Genomic DNA, 18,043 nt, shown 5'->3' with positions numbered 1-18,043 from the left:
CGCAGCCCAGGAGCACATCCAGATGAACCCACATCCAGGTGAACCCACAACCACAGGTAAAACCCCAAGACAGGGAAGGGGAATGGCCCTTCTCAAGGTGCCTGCGCAGCCGAGCCTCCCTGGGGGCTGCAGCAGCCCCCCAGCCCCTCATCTGCAAGCGCAGTGCACGAGGGACCCAGGGAGCGGGGCCAGGGCCACCCCACAACCTGTGTCAACAGTGCCCAAACCCTTTTCCTGGTGGAACCACAGCCCTGCAAGTCCCAGGGGGGAACAGACAGAGATGGTGCTCCATGCCCAGCGTCCCCCAGCCAGCCCGGAGTGGGGGCACGGCGAGGAAGGGGCCACCTCGGAGGTTTGGGCCCTGGTGCCGCGCTCCGCCGGCGTTCCCGGCGCGGGCGGCAATGCCGAGGGCTCCCAGCAGCCGTGCTGGGCTTATACAAGAGGCAGGCAGCACCGAGTGCCCTGCTGCACCAGGGGTGCTGGGTTCGCCCCCCCCCTGCCCCCCCCCGCTCCCGTGGGTGCTGGGAGCAGCCGCCCTGCCCGAGCTCATGGAAAAATCGATGAGCTCATCACGAGCACGCCGCGCAGCCCGGGCAGCCCCAAAGCCAACCCCAAAGCCAACCGCGTTCCCCGGGTGCTTGGCAGGGGGGGCAATGCCCCCCGCCCGCTCCCCAGGGCTGGTTTGGGGAGGGGGCTGCCCCCCAGGTTGTCCCCTCTCAGCCCCAGCATCCCCCCACCCCGATCCCGAGCGGCTCTGCCTGCGGGGAAGCCAGCGGGGCGCTGAGCTCCCCTCAAATCGAAGGGTTATTAATTAAGGTAATTACAGCTGCTGCGTGGCCGCTGCCCTGCCAGCGCGTGCGTCGGCGCTGCGGGAGGCTGGGGGCAAGCGGGGAGGGGAGGGGGGCAAACAAATCCCTGCCGACGGGGCGGACATCAGCGGGCAAAGCGCCGCACGGACACCCCATCCCACCGCTCCTGCCCCCTCTGCCCCACACCCCCTCCTCCAGCCCCAGGACTTTGCCCCCTCCCCAGGCTGCTGCCACCCCGCTGCCCTGCGTGCCATGGCCACGAGGGCTGATCTGAACCCCCGGCCCCAAAAAGCTCCCTGCTGACCCCCCCAGCTACAGGGCAGCGCCCCAGCAGGAACCCAGGGGTGAGGGTCTGGCCCCCGAGCTGCTCGCTATGGGGTTGGCGCTGCAGCCAGCCCCAAAGCCCCACTGCTGCGGGACGGTGCGCCGTGGGGGCAGGTGATAAATGGGCCAGTGCCGGGCTGAGCCCTGCCCTGCCCTGCCCCAGCTCTGTAATTATCCCAGGCAGCATCTGTAATTAGTGCCCTGATGTAATGGTGCCGGTGCCGGGCAGCCTCATGCGCTCCCCGCCAGCCCCACCTCATCCGCCAGCCCCACAGCTCCAGGGCCAAGGGGGCCCCATCCTGCAACACCACCCCTATGAGAGCCCAAATCCCTGCTTCCACTGCCAGCATCGCTGCTGGACCCCATTTTAGGGGGGGGGGCACGGCTGCAGCCCCGCACCCTGCCCGTGCCCTGCGGCCGCCCAGACCCACGTGCGCCCCGGCCCTATTTATTTATAGCTGCCCCGGAGCCGCCTGGGCCAGCTCCAGCACATTCCCTGCGCCCAGGGGGGGCCAGGGGGGAACGTCTCCCCCCACTCGGGAGGGCAGGGCAGGATCCGTCCCCAGCAGGGCTCAGCAGAGCGAGGAGCGGGCAGGATGCGGGCAGCACGGGGGGACAGAGAGGCAGCGGTGGGAATGGCCAAGCCCTGCGCTGGACCTGACCCCATAGCAGCTCGGGGCAGTCGGAGGGGGCTCTGAACCGCGGTGAGGGTGCGCTGGGGGTGGCACCACCACGCAGCACAGGGCAGCGAGCCATCCTGACCCGACACAGCCTCCTGGAGCAGCGCTGGGCACTTTATTGTAAGGCAGAGCGCTGCGCCCCCCGTGTCCAAGCAGCCTCCTCCTTCCCCCTGCTCCCCGTGCCCAGGACCCGTCCCCGTGCCCCTTCCCGCCCCTAGCACTCGCGCAGTGGCCGCGCGGCCCCGCTGGTGCTGAACCGCGCGCTCAGCACCTCCGAAGGCGCCCTCGTCTGCTGGCCCGGCTGCTGCCCACCGGCGAAGAGGGTGAAGGTGCCGGGCTCCAGGTGCCAGTGCTGCGTCCAGACGGCGCGCTGGGCGGCCAGCACCCCAAAGGACAGCTTGGTCGCCTGGCCGGCCGGCACGGCCACGCGGCGGAAGGCCACCAGCTGCCAGCGGGGCACCGGCACCGACGGCTGCTCCCACCGCAGGTACAGCTGCACCACCTGCAAGGACCGGGGGGAGTCAGCCGAGGGGACCCCCGACCCCATCCGTACCCCGTAGGGCCCCGCGTGAGCACGGCCACCGCGCTCACCTCCTCGCCGTCCCGCTGCCCGGTGTTCTCCAGCACCACGGACACGGAGAGGTTGGCGCAGATGGGCAGCACCGGGGGGCTCAGCACCAGGTCCCGGTACTGGAAGGTGGTGTAGGACAGGCCGTACCCGAAGGGGTAGAGCGGGGCCTCCTGCCCGTAGTAGCGGTACGTCCGCCCCTCCATGGTGTAGTTCTCCATGGGGGGCACCTGCGGGAAGCGGGGCCATCAGGTGCAGGCTGAATGGGGGCACCCCACAGCCCCCCCGGGACCACCGAGGGCTGCGGGGTGCTGCTTGCCCTGCCCTTACCTGGTGCATGCCCGCTGGCCACGTGGCCGGCAGCCTGCCGGCGGGGTTGGCCCCCTGCTCGCCCAGCAGGACCCTGGCGATGGCCAGCCCGGTGGCCTGGGCGGGGAAGAAGCAGGCCAGGATGGCCCCCACGCCGTCGTGTGCCTGCGCCCAGCTCACGTCCAGGGGCCCCGCGTTGAAGAGCAGCAGGATGACGGGGCGCCCGGCGGCTGCGGGGACACGGGGTGTCACCACGAGCCCCGTGCCAAATCAGCTCCACGGGATGGGGCACGCGTGGGACCCAACTGCAGGGCGCTGTGTCCCTTTTCCTTGTCCTGTCCCTGCTGGCCCTGCCCCCGGGACACCAGGCAGCCCCCGCAGAGCCCTACCTGCCCGCACGGCGTCCTGCAGCAGCTCCAGCTGGTGGCCTGGCAGCGCCAGATCCCTCCGGTCCTTCGCCTCCGTCTCCACATCTATCCCTGCACCGGGAGCCAAGGGACAACCCCTTACACCCCGTCCCCACGTGCGTGTGCCCCAGGGGCAGCACCCCTGCCCTCCGCTCCCCCCTTACCTGTCCCCAGGCACACCAGCACCACGTCGGCTCCCCGCACCGCATCCTCCACCTCTGCCCGCGAGTACTGCTGGCACCGCGGCTGCCAGCACCCCGCCGCAAAGCTGACGTTGGCCGGCAGCATCTGCAGCCCCCTCCTGCGCCAGGGGACGGCGGGATCAGGGGACAGCAGGGACGGTGCCCCCCCCGGCCCCAGGGAAGGGCAGAGCCAGCCCGAGGGGTGTCCAGCACCGCGGGCTCACCGGGGCGTGTAGATGTACTGCGGCTCTGGCACCGGCGCGTAGTCCCCAAAAAGCACCCGGGGATTGTCCGCGAAGGGGCCCACCACCTGCGGGGGGCAGAGCGGGTGAGGACGGGCACCCGCAGCCCCCCGCCACGCAGCCCGGGGCTCCCCAAAGACGGGGACACCGGGGGGCATGGAGCTGGCAGCCCTGGATCTCCGTGCGGCGCTCACCGCCAGGCGCTTGCCGGGCAGGTCGCGGGCACGCAGGGGCAGCGTGTCCCGCTGGTTCTTCAGCAGCACGAAGCTCTTGACGGCAGCTTCCAGCGAGAGGTTGCGGTGCTCAGGGCTCTGCACCACGCCGAGGTCCAGGGCGCTGTAGGGGTTCATGGCTGGGGGGTCGAACTCCCCCAGCCGCAGCCGCGTGTAGAAGAGGGGCCGCACCCTGGCGCGCAGCGTCTGCAAGGTGCCAAAACCTCAGCCGCGCTTTCGGCACGGGGCAGCCGGAGCCCGGAGCAGCCCCGGCTCCCTCCCGCTGACCTCCAGCGTGATGTTGCCCATGGCCAGGGCCTGGGGGATGTGCATGAAGACGTTGTTCCTCATCCCGTAGGACAGCTCCAGGTTGCAGCCAGCGTTCACCGACGCTGCCGCACCGGAGAGAAGGGAGACCACCGGTCAGGGCTGCGTGGCGCCCGGGGCCCCCGTGCCCGTCCACCCTGCTCACCGACGGCCGTCTCCAGGAAGGTGCGGGTGTAGTGGTGCCCCAGCATGATGAGCTCCACGGCCCCCTCGTCGCTCACCACGTAGCCCTCGAAGCCCCACTCGCCCCGCAGGATGTCCGTCAGCAGCTTCTTGTTGGCGCAGGCGGGAACGCCGTTGATCCTGATGGGGAAGGGATGGGGACGGCACGAATGGGGCAGCCGGGTGGGCACAGACCTCCCCGTGCAGCCCCCCCCCCACCCCCCCGAGCCCCCCAGCACGCTCCGTACCTGTTGTAGCTGCACATGAAGCTGTAGGACCCGGCACGCACGCACGCCTGGAACTGGGGCAGGAAGGTGGTGCGCCAGTCCCGCTCCAGCACCTGTGGCAGAGACGGGGTCAGCACCCATGGGAGGGGGGCCACCCGCCGTCCCGTGCCCCCCGCCGCCCTCACCTTGGCATCGAAGCTGAGCCTGGAGACGGGGATGTTCTCGGGGCCCCCGTGCACGCTGAAGTGCTTGCAGCCGGCGCTGGCCTTGATGTAGCGCGGGTGCCGGCCCTGCAGCCCCCGCACGAAGCTCGCCGCCAGCTCCCCGCTCAGGAACGGGTCCTCCCCGTAGGTCTCCTGGCGGAGGGGCGAAGCGAGGCCGGGTCACCCCTTGTCCCCACCGTGCTTCCCCCTGGGGACCCTTCCCCAGCCTCCCCACCCTCACACCCCACAGCCAGCGCCTGCGGAGCTGCTGCCACCCTCAGGCTGCTGCGGCACGGCCCTGGGTGGCCGGATCCTGCCCCCCTTTCAGCCCCCGACCCCATCACCCCCCCTGCCCACCCCGGCACCTGGTTCCTGCCCCACAGCGGGTGCCTCATGATGTTGAGCACGGGGCTGAAGCAGCTGAGCCCCGTGTGGTCGTCGTAGCGGCCGGTGGCAGCGAAGTGGTTGTGCTTGGCGCGCACCTCGGTGGCGGTGGCATTGGCCACCCGGTACACGAGCTCGGGGCTGCGGGCAGAGCACGGGGTGGGGTCAGGACATGCCAGCAAGCTGGGCCCCCATCCCATACTAGGTACCACCACCCCCTGCTACCTGAAAGCAGCGGCGAGCCCCAGCGCTTGGGGGAAAGCCGTGGCCCACCCGGGCGCCTCCGCGTCGCCCCGCAGGCACTCGGTGTTCCAGTTGTAGGGCCCGATGCCCAGGCGCGGGATGGGGGGTGCGGGGCCGTTCCCCATCGCTCCCCCCCTGGCTACCTGCGGGCCACAGGGGCTGAGCAGGGGCTGGGGGCCGTGCCCGCCGCCCCCCGCCGTGCCCTCACCTGCAGCACCATCTCATCAGGGCTCAGCCGGCCCAGCAGGTCCTCGAGGCGGCGGTGCCAGGGCAGCGTTGGGTCTCGGAAAGGGAAGGGCTGAGCCTCGCTCGGCTCGGGGCCCAGCACCGCGCACAGCAGCACGGCAGCAGCCCCGAGTGCCATTAATGCCGCCCTGGGGCGTGCCGGGCCAGGACGAAGCAGGAAGGGAGCCCCCGGGGCTGCGGTGCGGGGGGACGCGGCTCGGCACGCCATGGCTCTCGGCTCGCTGCGGGCTCCCGGGCTCAGCCCCGTTCCGGTGCTCCCGGCCCCTGGCTGGGTGCGTGCAGCTTGGCAGGGCGGAGCGAGCTGCTGCCGGCCCTGCGGCAGGGGCAGAGCGGGGTCCTGGGCTCTGGGAGAGACTGGGAAGGGAATGGGAAGAGCCATGCGCATGGGATCCCCCCGAAAAGACCCTCTGTAAACAGAACCCCCCCATCCCCAAAGAGACCCAGGCAGCGCCATCTGAGGGGCATGCAATTTAGGGACTGTATCTCAGGGTGGAAGTGGGGCCGCCAGTCCCAGAACGGCGCCAGAGCAGCACGAGGGGCACCTGGGGGCACACACGTGGCACGCACAGGAGAGGCACGGGCAGCTCGTGCCCCTGGCAGGGCGGCACTTGGTGGCACGCCGCCCAGGAGCCTGGCGCTGCCGTGTCCCTGGTGAGGAGCCTGGCACTGCGGCTGGGGGAAAGGCTCGTGCAAGGTGCCAGGAGCAGCAGGAGAAGCACGGCAGGGCTGGCCTGAACACGCAGACTGCCTGGCCACGGGTCTGGAGCCCCCACCCGCACACTGGGGACACCGGTGCCGTGCCCAGGCCATGCCAAGCCCCACAGCACCGCGCCAAGGCAATGCAGCCAGGCCCTGCATCACGCCCCCTCCTGTACTCTGGCACCGTCACCCATCCCCGCCGCGGTGGCAGGTGGCAGCCCACGTCTGTGCTCTGGCTCCCGGCTCACCCCCACGCACCCCGTGGCAGGGGCAGCCCCGCAGCAGGAACAGGCACAGCCGGCCCCGGGAGAGCCCTGCTGCAGCCCAGGGCTGTGCGGCACGGCCCTGTGCTCGGGGGCACCGCTTGCCCCACTTCTGCTCCTGCCCCCAGCTGCTGGGCCTGGGTGTTCCCAGCAGGGCCACGAAGGGAAGCAGCCGTGCTCCGGGGGGCAGAAGCCAGAGCAGAAATATTGAGAAGTCGCTGACCCAGCTGCTGCTGCCATGTTCCCTTTGGCCAAGGAAATAGGGCGGCAGCTCCTGGTTCCCATAAAACCCCTTCAGCAGCCCCAGACTCATCCGTGCAGAGCCATGCTCTCCCTTGGGGCTTTGCCCCCATGGACACGCATCTGGATGGAAGGAGATAAATAAGTAGCTGCAGTAGTCTGATAATGATTGTTTCCAATAGTTTGCAGCCCAGGGCATGCAGGTCCCTGCAGCATTGTGCTCGCACGTCCCCGGGGACGAGGCTGCCACGGTGCCGGCGTTGCGCAGCCCCCCTGCGTGCCCCCAGCCGGCTCAGCACGGCGGGGACACGGCACGGCGATGTTCGCTCTGCGGTTTTCCTGCGCCGCCGCTCCCACAGGACGAACCGGGAGGTGGTGGCCGAGGTTTAGCTCGGCACCAGGCAGCCCCTGCCCGTGGTTCGCAATGGGGTTGCCATTTGGGTTCCCAGTTTGATCAGCTCCGTGCCTGGGCAGCGCACGAAGCCTCTGCTCCTGGAGGAAAAAGACCAGGGAATGTGTGTATGGGGAAAAACCAGACAAACCGGGGAACGCGTATACGGGGAGTCAGATCACGTGCAATGTGTATTTCACTGATTTGGGCTCACTTTGGGCCGGGGAAGCTCCAAAAGCTGAGCACACCCACAGCAATCGCCTACCAAAGGCGGTAAATTCCCTCCTGGGGGAGGCACACAGCCCAGGGCAGGGACCTCACGGTGCAGGAAGGGTTGGGAACGGAGCCGCAGCACCCCCACCTCGCCGTGTCCCCACCACCCTACGCACAGGTCATTATTCTGTGTTTAATGACTGTAATTAAGCCCCGCGTGGGCGCCCCCAAGCGGCGCGCAGCCTCCTCCCTCCCATCCGCCTCCGGCGCCTGCCGGGAGCGGAGTCACCTGACCCGCGCTGCACACTGGGATTTGTAGTCTCCTCACCGTCACGTGACGCATTGGGCATGCCGGGAAGCCCCCCTTCCCCACCCCTCACCTCCATGCGCGCAGCGCTCCCGCGTTGCACTGCGGGACTTGTAGTTCCGCGCGCGGCCCTCAGCGCGGGCGGAGGCGCGGCGCGGACTACGAATCCCGTGGTGCTTTGCGGGACGGCCTGGCGAGGCAGCGGGCCGGGCAGGGCCGGGCCGGGCCGAGCCGTGCAGGATGTCGCGCCAGGCCGGCCGCGGCACCGAGAGCAAGAAAATGGTAACGGCGGGGCCCGGCCGGCCGCGGGGCCGTGTGAGGGCCCGGCAGCTCCAATACTGCCGCCTCTGCCGCCCGGGGCCGCGCTGTGAGCGGGGCTGGGGCAATTAGAGCAGGGGCAGTAATTGGGGCAGGGGCAGTAATTAGCTCGGGGGCAGAGCAGTTTGGTTAATTGGCCGTGCGGTGCTGCTGTCCGAGGTCTTGCTGCTCGGTACGGGTGCTGAAAGGTGTGGGGGGCTGGGGGTCGGCCTCTTCTCACAGGTAACCAGGGATAGGACCAGAGGGAATGGCCTCAGGTTGTGCCAGGGGAGGTTCAGGCTGGAAATGAGGAGACATTTCTCCTCAGAAAGAGCGGTCGGGCGTTGGGACGGGTTGCCCAGGGAGGTGGTGGAGTCACCGTCCCTGGGGGCGTTCAAGGAGAGGTTGGACGTGGGGCCTGGGGACGTGGTCAGTGGGTGACGGGGGTGGTTGGACCAGGTGATCCTGAAAGTCTTTTCCAACCCTCACGATCCTGTGTTTCTGTATTCAACAGCAAGTATTAAACCTGTTCTTTCCCCGCTCTTTGCATGTTCCCCCTCGAGGGTGTCAGTGGCAGCCCCCAGGTGGGTGCTGAGCGGCTGGTCCTGCCCGTCCCCACCATGCCAGCACTCTCTGGGGGGCAGCGGTTTGTACTTAAGGAACTCGTGCTCTTTCTTTAGGATTCTGGCACTTCTGTAGCCACGGAACCTTTATAAACCGCTCAGACTACTTACTGACCCGCGATGTTAAAAATGTAAATAAGGGAAAGGTTTCAGGCACTTTAATTCCACCAGATTGACTGGAAAGTTAGTTACAAATAAGAATTTAGAAGTTTTCCATATTACAACACTTGAAAGTTTCCTAAATTGCAGCACTAACGCGGGGGGGATGACAGCAACGGCTTCGTGGCTTTGTGTGGTAACTGACGACAGCTGGGACTGGTAACAGCTGGATCTCTCCATCCACTCACCCCTACTCTCTCCAGCTGCCAAGCCCTGTCCTTACTAAAATGACTTATATCCTTCAAATAATGTGCCCTTCTTTGCATGTTTGTTAAATTTCTCTGCTAAATATCTGACTCTTCCAGCTGAGTTAAAGGAGGCTTCCACCTTGTCATTCCTGAGTAACGTGAACTTAAGCAATCTTTTCAAGATGAAGGCCGAATTGTAAGTAAAAACCAAACAACAAAAAAACGAACGTTTCAATTCTTTAGATCTAAAATTTAGCGCAAATAGCCGGAGCCTGACTGGTTCTTTTCGGGTGCTTAAAGTCTTTTGGTAGCTGATTGCTGCTGACCTCATGAATCGCAATGACAAGATGGAATTCCCGTCTCTTCTAACAAACCCAGTTTCTCTTTGTTGACTGTTGCAGTTGGGGAGCGATTCCCCCTCCTGTTTGTCTCTATGTGAACTTGATCGGAATGAAGTGGGATCAGTGTTGTCACTTAACTCTGATGTTGTCTCTTTTCCCTTCCTTTCTGCCTGCCTGCTGCTTTCATTCTGTAGTATTGGTATTTGCCATTCATTTCACCTTCTGCATCTATGCATCTCATGGTAGGTGAGAGGCTTTTACTCCGAGCTTAGACTTTCTGTACTGTTTCTGATTGCCTAAACCGAAAGCAGAAATAACAGCTGAAAGATGATGGCTTATTTGCTCCTGAACGCTCGTTTTGGGCTCTGTGGAAAGCTAAAGCCTGTTGTAGCCTTTGTTTTGCAGCCGTGTAACCGCTGGTCTGGCTTAGTGGCTCCCGAGAAAGTGAGAAAATGTGCGGTGAGACGCAGGAGCTGTGGTGGTGGCGGCCGCGAGAGGAGACACGCTCCCTTTGTGTTCTCTGCAAGTCTGTGCAAAGCAGGCGCAAGTAATTCAGGTCCTAGCCAGGCACAGAAAGTGGATGTGCACGGCACATCCGCTGACCTGCCCTGAAGCACCCCGGGCTGTTCCTGTTTTGGGTCTGAGGAGCTGATTTGAATGCGTAATCTAAATTAGGTGCCGAGATAACTTTCCGGGGGTCAGATGTGCATCACCTCCTCCTGGCAGCAGAGTGTAATTGTATCTGCAAGCGGATGAGCGTGTTTTGGTCTGTTGAAAGGACAAAAAACTGAGCCTAAGCAATGCTGGCTGTTTGCAGTTAATTTCTAAGCACAGATAAGAGGCACAGTTTGAGCCACAGCCCCCTTCACCTGGAGGTCACTGGCTGAAACAAATCCAGGTCCTAGGCAAGGAATGTGACGCGACCAGGAGGTGTCCTTCGAGTTCCCTGGGGGTGTGCTGGCTGAGGCAGGGAGATGCTAACTGGCAGCTCACGAGGGTGCCAGGAATGGCTAGAGTGCGAAGAGCCGCTTGGTTTGCCTCTTCAGGTCAGGTCTGAGCCGTGTTGATGGAAGCGCTGGGCGTGGAGAGAGGGAGAGAACAAAAGTGCTCGGTTGTCCCAACTGGAAAGAGCATTTCTCTTTCCAAAGAGGCCAAAGTTGCCTCGCCAAAACACGAACTGAGACCTCTCCTGTTAAGCAGCAAAGACCTTTGAGACAGCAGGTTTCTGTTCCCCCTCTCCAGGCCACCCGAAGCAGCGCTGGACGCAGACTCAGCAGTGCTGTCAGTTTGCTTTTCAGCTTGCTCTAAACCCCTTTTACCTCTGCCTAGAACTCGGAGCTCTTCACGCTGACGTACGGCGCTCTGGTCACCCAGCTGTGCAAGGACTACGAGAATGACGAGGACGTCAACAAGCAGCTCGACAAAATGTGAGTGGGTCTGCTGCAGCGGGGGCTGGCAGGAGCTCCAGTTCCCAGTAGGCACATCTCTGTGTGCTCCTCTGAGAGTAAAAACGTGGCAGGCTGATTTTTAATGCTGATGCTTCCCAGATTTATTTATTTTTCCCTCCGGTGTCTTCTTTTATAAATACGAGGTGCTTTTCTAAAGATGTACTCTTTCATCTGCAGCTTGTTGCTTTTCTGTACGCTCACAGGGGTTACAACATAGGTGTTCGGCTGATAGAAGACTTTCTGGCGCGGTCCAATGTAGGAAGATGCCATGATTTCCGTGAAACTGCAGATGTTATTGCAAAGGTAACCGTGAAAGCACAGCTTTGTTGGGTTGTTACTGCTGCTTGCGTTTGTTTGAGTGGCGTGGCCAGAGTGTGTGTGCAGGGGGCTGTTGTGTGTTCTCATATAAAGGTTCACGTGGGATTCTAGTACCGAGCGAGAAGGCGAATGGTGAGAAATGCTTTCTGAAATGTTTGGTAGCTACCCAATAGCTGAATTTAAATAGCCACCTTGATGTCAGTTTGTACCTCTTGTGGAGTCCTTTGAAAACAAGGCAGAGCACGTCCAGAACCCAAAGAAATGTAATTAACGGGATGCCCGTGGACATCTTTCCGCAGGGAGGCCCTTCTATATCCCTTGGTTTTGCATGTGAGGATAGAGTGTTTGCTACTCACAGGACCGTGCTGAGAGTTTGAGATTTTGGGGGAGAAAGAAGACAGAATTAGATCCCTAAATTCTGCTGACCGGTGGTCATTGGGAGAAAGGAGTGGTCTCAAAACCTGTCAGTGTCTGACAAAGATCAAAGCGATGCTGTTACTTTGTGGGTCACGTTCTTGTTCACGCTCTGTTTGACGTAACAGATAGCGTTTAAAATGTACCTGGGCATCACTCCGAGCATCACCAACTGGAGTCCTGGAGGTGACGAGTTCTCCCTGATCTTGGAAAACAACCCCTTGGTGGACTTCGTGGAGCTCCCTGACAACCACTCAACTCTCATCTATTCCAACCTTCTGTGTGGAGTGCTGCGGGGTGCCCTGGAAATGGTGAGCCAACGTCTCTCTTCCAGTGAGATACAAGCACAAACAATTGAGGTATCAGCAGATACTTTAATGTCTAGTCTGTGTTTGGTTTGGACTTGAAATTAATTCTAAGGAGAAGAGCAAAGCTACAGGAGTGCTTGGTTGCTGTTGCATGTGGCAGCTTAAGAGTCCCAGAAGTTCTCACCGAGCCCCTTCATCTTACGTACGCACACTAATATCTCTTTGAATTTTTAAGAAACTTCAAAATCCTCTTTTTGTAGCTGCTGGGGGGAAGTTGCTGGAGCAAGACAACAGCCGTGTCTCAAATGTAGGAGTCTGTGTAGGCTTGATTGTCTCCTGCTTAGCTGGGAGTTTTGAGGAACATGCACGGAGCAGCAGGACGTGTAGCCCTGAGTGATGGGCTTAATTGGACTCTGATGTCTGAAGGGAGTCCCACAGAGCAACCAGGACGTTTGTTTGTCTAGGCAAGGTGCCTGCTGCCCACCGAAGGCTGCGATGTACGAGGAGGATGTGATCTTGGAACTAATGAGTGCTTCCCTGGGGCTCTGCAGTGCACGTCGAGTCCTCAGAGGCCTTAAGCTGGTGCTTCAGGATCAGCTGGGAAGCTGCTGTTAGAAGGGAGATAACAGCTCATCTTCTCTCTCACATCTCCTAGGTTCAGATGGCCGTGGATGTGAAGTTTGTCCAGGACACGCTGAAAGGGGACAGCGTCACAGAAATCCGAATGAAGTTCATCAGGCGGATTGAAGACAATCTTCCAGCTGGTGAAGAGTGAAACGCCGTCCGGTCTCCCTTTGGGACTGGGGGGGACCAGCTGGTTTTGGCCGTTAGCTTTCACCACAGATCTGTAGGGATATAGTGTTTTCATCACGGATCTGTAGGGATCTAGTGCCCCTGTACGTTCAGACTGACTCACTGACTGTTTAAGATGATGTTATATTCTTCTACTGTTACTTCCATCTTCTGTAGAAGACAATTGTCTGGTTGCTTTTTGTTTCACAGGTTCATTCTGAAGCTTTTTCATAAGGTGATGTCATTTTCATATTCCCCTGGGAAATCTTTCTACACTCAGTTTCTAATTGTGACGTTTGGTTGTGCAAGAACTACTGCTCCAACCCTAAAAGAGCTCCAGTCTGTCCAAATTTGAACCCAAGTTTTACAACGGGAATTGGAGACCAAGTTGTAAGAGCCTACTGATTTACTGTTAACGCTGTCCTTAAAAAGAGTTGTTTAAAATTCACTTGGAGACGAGCGCATAGCATTTCTGTAGACCAAACTGGCTTGTTGATTCTGAAGTTACTAGTAAAATGCAAGCTTGATACAAGGGGTGATGTGGGAGAGCTGCTTGAGTGCACGGCACCCTCTTGGGAAGCTCCTTTTCCCAGCGAGCAGCGGCATCTCGCAGCACCCACAGCCTCAGGGGGTCCACATGGCCTGGTTCTCTTCCCCCAGCAGCACTTCTGGAAGCAGACTCAGCAACGCCCTTCTCTGATGGGACTTTGTAGTCCCGCAGCTTCCCTTGTGGAAGGGCAGGACCAGTAAATCATCTGGGAAAACCACTGAATATTTTAAATGGAGGGAAAGAACGAGCGGCTGTAATGCCCCCGGTGCCCTACAGCCTGGGGCTGTGTGCTGAGTGTGCAGAACCAGACACTCAGGCTAACAACTGGAAGGTATTAAATGCGTTTCAGCAAGCGGAGCTTTCTCTCCTGTGCGATGTATAAACACTGCACGGTGTGGAGGAGCTGGTGGGGTATATTCTTACACAGACGTTTGGGCTAAAACAGAATTTCCCGTGGTAAGTGAACTGGCAAACTGCAGCAGTCGGTGACACCTGCTGCGCTGTACAATAAATACACAAAGTGGTGTTACCTTTCAAAAAGCAAGATACTGGAAAATCAACTTTCCTCTGCGATCCTATTCAGCAAGTCAGACGTTCAGTTCTTGAGTCACTTTACATAGCATGAAGGCACAAATCCGCAGAACTAGGAGCCTGAAGTCCGTAGCTCTGACTTCCACGGGAGCTAGCTGATAGGCCAGACACCTCTGTAGGTTTATGCCCGAGTGTAAGGTGTGAGAGAAGGGTACAATTTGTCCTGCTGGTAGCTGAGGTTCTCCAGGGGAGCGCTGAGTTGTGTGGATTGATCGCCCAGTCCCTTTGCCCAAGGAGTTGCATCGACGAGCGGCTGTGGCTAACGGGTTTTGGAGGCGCCACGTGGTCACCTTGCAGAGGCGAAAAAGTTGAGTTGTTTCCCATTGTTGGCCGTTATAAGTCATTTTAAGGCTGCATTTTAAAAGCAATTGCATTAAAAGAACCCCGGTGTCAGCTCTGCTTTCTCCCTGCTGCTTTTGGGTGAGGCGAGGGGCCGTGGGCAGCGCCGCGGCTTTGCCTCCATGCCCGGGGCTGGCAGGGTGACGGGAGCGCAGCCCGAAGAATGTCTGGCTGCTGGCCCGTGTGAAAGCTGCTGCCCGAAGGGAACCTGCCCGATATTCAGCGCACGGAGGGATTGGGGCTGGGGGTGGTGCTCGGGGGCAGCGCTGGGGAACCAGACAGTCAATGTTTGCTTGTTTGAGCAGCGGCCTTTTTCTGCCCGGTGAATAGCCGGGCGTGCACGTTAGCAGAGCCTCTGCTGTCAGCCTGCGGCCAACTTCTGCAGCTCGCAGCTAAGAAATGCTCTTTGTGGTCGTTCACAGCGGGGGAAAAAGCATCTCGGGAGGAGGCGGCTGCGCCCTGCTCCTGTGCTAGCTGGGTGCGGGTGCTGCTCCAGCGCTGCTGTTGGCCCTGGGGTGCTGAGCGTGAGCATACACGCAAGGAGCGGGAGCTGCTGGCTCTCCAGGAGCGGCAGTTTGAGCCCTCCTTGCTCGTCTCAGCTGTGCAAATGCTGCTGAGGAGCCTGCAGGGGACAGGGCAGCCCGGCAGCGTTTGCTGTCCTCAGCTCAGCTCCAGGCCCTGGGCACCCCCGCGGCTCCTGCCAGCGGCTGGAGGGGTTCAGCATCAAATTTTGGGGAATGATGCAACGTCAGAGTGGCTCGGTGGGGCGAGCAGCAAGCTTGCTGCTGGCTTCGGGTGCTGATCTCCGTTAGCACCCAGCAGATTGGGTTTTAGGGCCCCAGCCAGCTGGGAGGGCCTCTTCTCCATGTCAGTGCCGTGGCAGCGGGGATGGCAGCGGGTGCCGAACCCAGTGGGGTCAGAGCAGAGCAGAGCAGCGGCCGGAGCCCTGCTCCTTCCCAAGCAGGAGAGGCCAGGGCCAGGCGGCAGAGCCGGCAGAGGGTGCTGAGAGCTCGCCAGCTCCGGCTCCTGCCTGGTTCTTCGCAGAGGCGGCGTGTGCAGCAGCAGCCCTGGGGCCCTCCATGCTGCATCCCCTCCGCCCCTGCATCCATCCTGCGGGGTTCGTAGCCCTGGCTGATGGTGCAGGGCGCAGGCTCGCTGCCTTGACCCCCAGCAGAGGGTTTAACCACACCGGGGGGCATCCCTGAGTCCCCTGGGCTTAGGGACGGCGTTTGGGGTCACATGTGCTGCCCCCAACCCCATCATGGACTGGGGGGAGATGAAGGCGGCCGGAGCTTGGCACCGAGGGACAGCGAATCCTTAGTGCCAGGCACCGGGCAAGAGGAGCACCCGGGCACCCCGCAAGCACCGAGCCTCACCAGCAGAACAGTCCCGAACAGCCCCGAAATGCACCCAACATCTCCCAAAACAACCTCTGGCAGGGGGCTGTCATCGGGACCACGGTCCCAGGGCTGCTCCAGGGCAGGGGGGGGACGCCTCAGCCACGGCTCCCCTGTCTCCTTGCAGCCAAAAAGGGGTATTTTGCACCCAAAAGGGGGTACTGTGCACCCAAAAGGGGGTATTTTGCACCCAAAAGGGGGAATTTTGTGCCCCAGGGCTCCCTCCAGGTCATCTTTCCTCCCTCAGCGCTCAAGCTTGCCCCCCCAAAAATTATAAAGCTGTGCTGTAATTTGCTGGGGCGACTGGGTCGAAAGCAGCCCAGAGCCTCTGGACGAGCAAAAAGCAAGAACTGCATTAAGTAAATTAAAAGTGTCTACTACCAAGTAGCTCATTGTAGACAAGGGAGAATATGCAAAAAGCTCAGCTTGAAAGCTACTAAATATTCCCATGTGCTGTTTATAGGAAACAAATGGGGAAAGGCATGCTGCATCAATAAAAGCCCCAACATGGTTGGGGTTGGACCGGAGCCCTTCGACGACTCTAGGTTATTGAATACCCTCCACTTTCATGTGGTGCCAGGCCTGACCCCTGGACACATACCACGGAGGGGAAAGTTGACTTGTGGGAGTCACAGACATTCCTGCTGAGCGATTTAACCTGGCAGGAAGAGAGGCAGCTTGCAGCCCTTCCTATCTCCGCGCGGTGTTCGGGGTGATAATGGCAAGCGAGCAGGGGAGAGGGGGGGTGAGGAGGGACACGGGGAGCATCCCAAGGACCCCATCCCAGTGATGGGAGGAGACGGAGCCTGCATCACCCAGCCTGGTCCCCTTCACGGCGCTGCATCCTGACCCCGTGCTGGGCAGGGGCTCCGGGCGCTCGGGGTGTCACAATTGTAATTTGCAGAGCTGCTGCAGCTGCAACAGTGCCCGCAGAGGGCAGGAGCATTACCAGCCCTTTGCATCCCAGCCCCTTACATCCCATCCCCTTATATCCCAGTCCTTTACATCCCATCCCCTTACACCCCATTCCCTTACACCCCATCCCCTTACACCCCATCCCCTTATACCCCATCCCCTTACACCCCATCCCCTTACATCCCAGCCCTTTACACCCTATCCCCTTACACCCCATCCCCTTACACCCCATCCCCTTACATCCCATCCCCTTACACCCCATCCCCTTACACCCCATCCCCTTACACCCCATCCCCTTACATCCCATCCCCTTACACCCCATTCCCTTACACCCCATCCCCTTACACCCCATCCCCTTACACCCCATCCCCTTACATCCCAGCCCCTTACACCCCATCCCCTTACACCCCATCCCCTTACACCCCATCCCCTTACATCCCATCCCCTTACATCCCAGCCCCTTACACCCCATCCCCTTACACCCCATCCCCTTACATCCCATCCCCTTACATCCCAGCCCCTTACACCCCATCCCCTTACACCCCATCCCCTTACACCCCATCCCCTTACATCCCATCCCCTTACACCCCATCCCCTTACATCCCATCCCCTTACACCCCATCCCCTTACACTCCATCCCCTTACATCCCATCCCCTTACACCCCATCCCCTTACACCCCATCCCCTTACATTCCATCCCCTTACACCCCATCCCCTTACACCCCATCCCCTTACATCCCATCCCCTTACACCCCATCCCCTTACATCCCAGCCCTTTACATCCCAGCCCCTTGCCTCCCATCCCTGGCAGTGCCCACCTGCATCCCGCTGCTGGGGCAGGGATGATGCCAGGAGAGGAGCCAGGCTGGGGACGGGGAATCTCTCCGGGAGGGATGCGCATCCGGGCCGGTGTCCTCATAGCGAGGGCAGCCTGCACAGCTTTCAGCCAGATGTGCGGGGCCGGGAGCCGGGCGCTGGCTGGGGCCGCACGGAGGCGGCGCTGCCGGGACGCTTCGCCACGAGCACCGGGGATGGCAGCGCCTCAACGGGGCTGGCACCGTGCAGCCGAGGGGTGGGCAGTGCAGCTCCCCAGGGGGATGGCTGTGTCACAGGCACGTTTCTGCTCCTTTCCCCGGCACGATAAACAAAGCACGTTTGGATGAGCAGAAAATCGAGATCCCAGCTCGTTGCCGTGCCCCAGTGCCCCTCTCCATCTCCCCCCCTCTGCACATGGCCACACATGGGCCAGCGGCACAGGTGACAAAGGTGACATTTTTCCAGGCAAGCACTTCATGCTTATTTGTATTTTTTTCTGTTGTTGAAAAATGCTGGTTTTTTCCCCAAGATATGCGGACGTGGGTCCAGATGAGAAGGGGCCGTATGGCTTCTCCAAAAGCTCCGACCTCTGCCGGGTGGGGAGTCCCCAGCTCGCCGCGCTCAGGTGGGTTTTGTCCTCCTCTCCTCTCCCTCCTCTGTTTAGCACAAACCTTTGCTCCTCCTTTATTTCCATGAGAAAAAGCTTAAAGCGGGGAAAACACCCCTAGTTATAAACAGCTCAACGTTTCCTGACTCACGGAAAGGGCGAGAGGCGAGGTGGGGTGGGGAAGCATCACCGCAGCACCTGCTGGCAGCCCCCGGTTAGAGGCTCCGGGTGCTCCCCAGCCTCGCAGGCAGGCGGAGGAGAGGCTCAGCGGGAGGTTTGCTGGAGCACAGCTCTGTTGTCCC

General features: G+C 61.2%; 2 protein-coding genes across 2 annotated transcripts; one reads left to right on the top strand and one right to left on the bottom strand.

Moving 5' to 3' along the window:
* Positions 1 to 1,906: 1,906 nt before the first annotated feature.
* On the bottom strand, positions 1,907 to 5,799 carry LOC118255693 (uncharacterized). Its single transcript, XM_035562063.2, has 14 exons — positions 5,488 to 5,799; positions 5,262 to 5,422; positions 5,018 to 5,177; positions 4,635 to 4,805; positions 4,471 to 4,562; positions 4,206 to 4,363; positions 4,022 to 4,125; positions 3,716 to 3,940; positions 3,504 to 3,589; positions 3,262 to 3,398; positions 3,080 to 3,169; positions 2,712 to 2,920; positions 2,405 to 2,611; positions 1,907 to 2,315 (listed from the first exon to the last, which is right to left on the bottom strand). The coding sequence occupies exons 1-14, from the start codon at positions 5,731 to 5,733 to the stop codon at positions 2,028 to 2,030; spliced, it is 2,334 nt and encodes a 777-aa protein (XP_035417956.1). The 5' UTR covers positions 5,734 to 5,799; the 3' UTR covers positions 1,907 to 2,027.
* A 1,924-nt stretch (positions 5,800 to 7,723) lies between these two features.
* Positions 7,724 to 13,433, top strand: TRAPPC3 (trafficking protein particle complex subunit 3). The gene is made up of 5 exons (XM_035562157.2): positions 7,724 to 7,920; positions 10,576 to 10,673; positions 10,898 to 10,997; positions 11,555 to 11,737; positions 12,390 to 13,433. The coding sequence occupies exons 1-5, from the start codon at positions 7,879 to 7,881 to the stop codon at positions 12,507 to 12,509; spliced, it is 543 nt and encodes a 180-aa protein (XP_035418050.1). The 5' UTR covers positions 7,724 to 7,878; the 3' UTR covers positions 12,510 to 13,433.
* Positions 13,434 to 18,043: the final 4,610 nt, after the last annotated feature.

The sequence above is a fragment of the Cygnus atratus genome, chromosome 23 (genome assembly GCF_013377495.2).
Source record: "Cygnus atratus isolate AKBS03 ecotype Queensland, Australia chromosome 23, CAtr_DNAZoo_HiC_assembly, whole genome shotgun sequence".
Classification (NCBI taxonomy): Eukaryota; Metazoa; Chordata; class Aves; order Anseriformes; family Anatidae; genus Cygnus; species Cygnus atratus.
The sequence above is the reverse complement of the archived record's forward strand: the minus strand, read 5'-3'. Positions and strand labels throughout refer to the sequence as shown.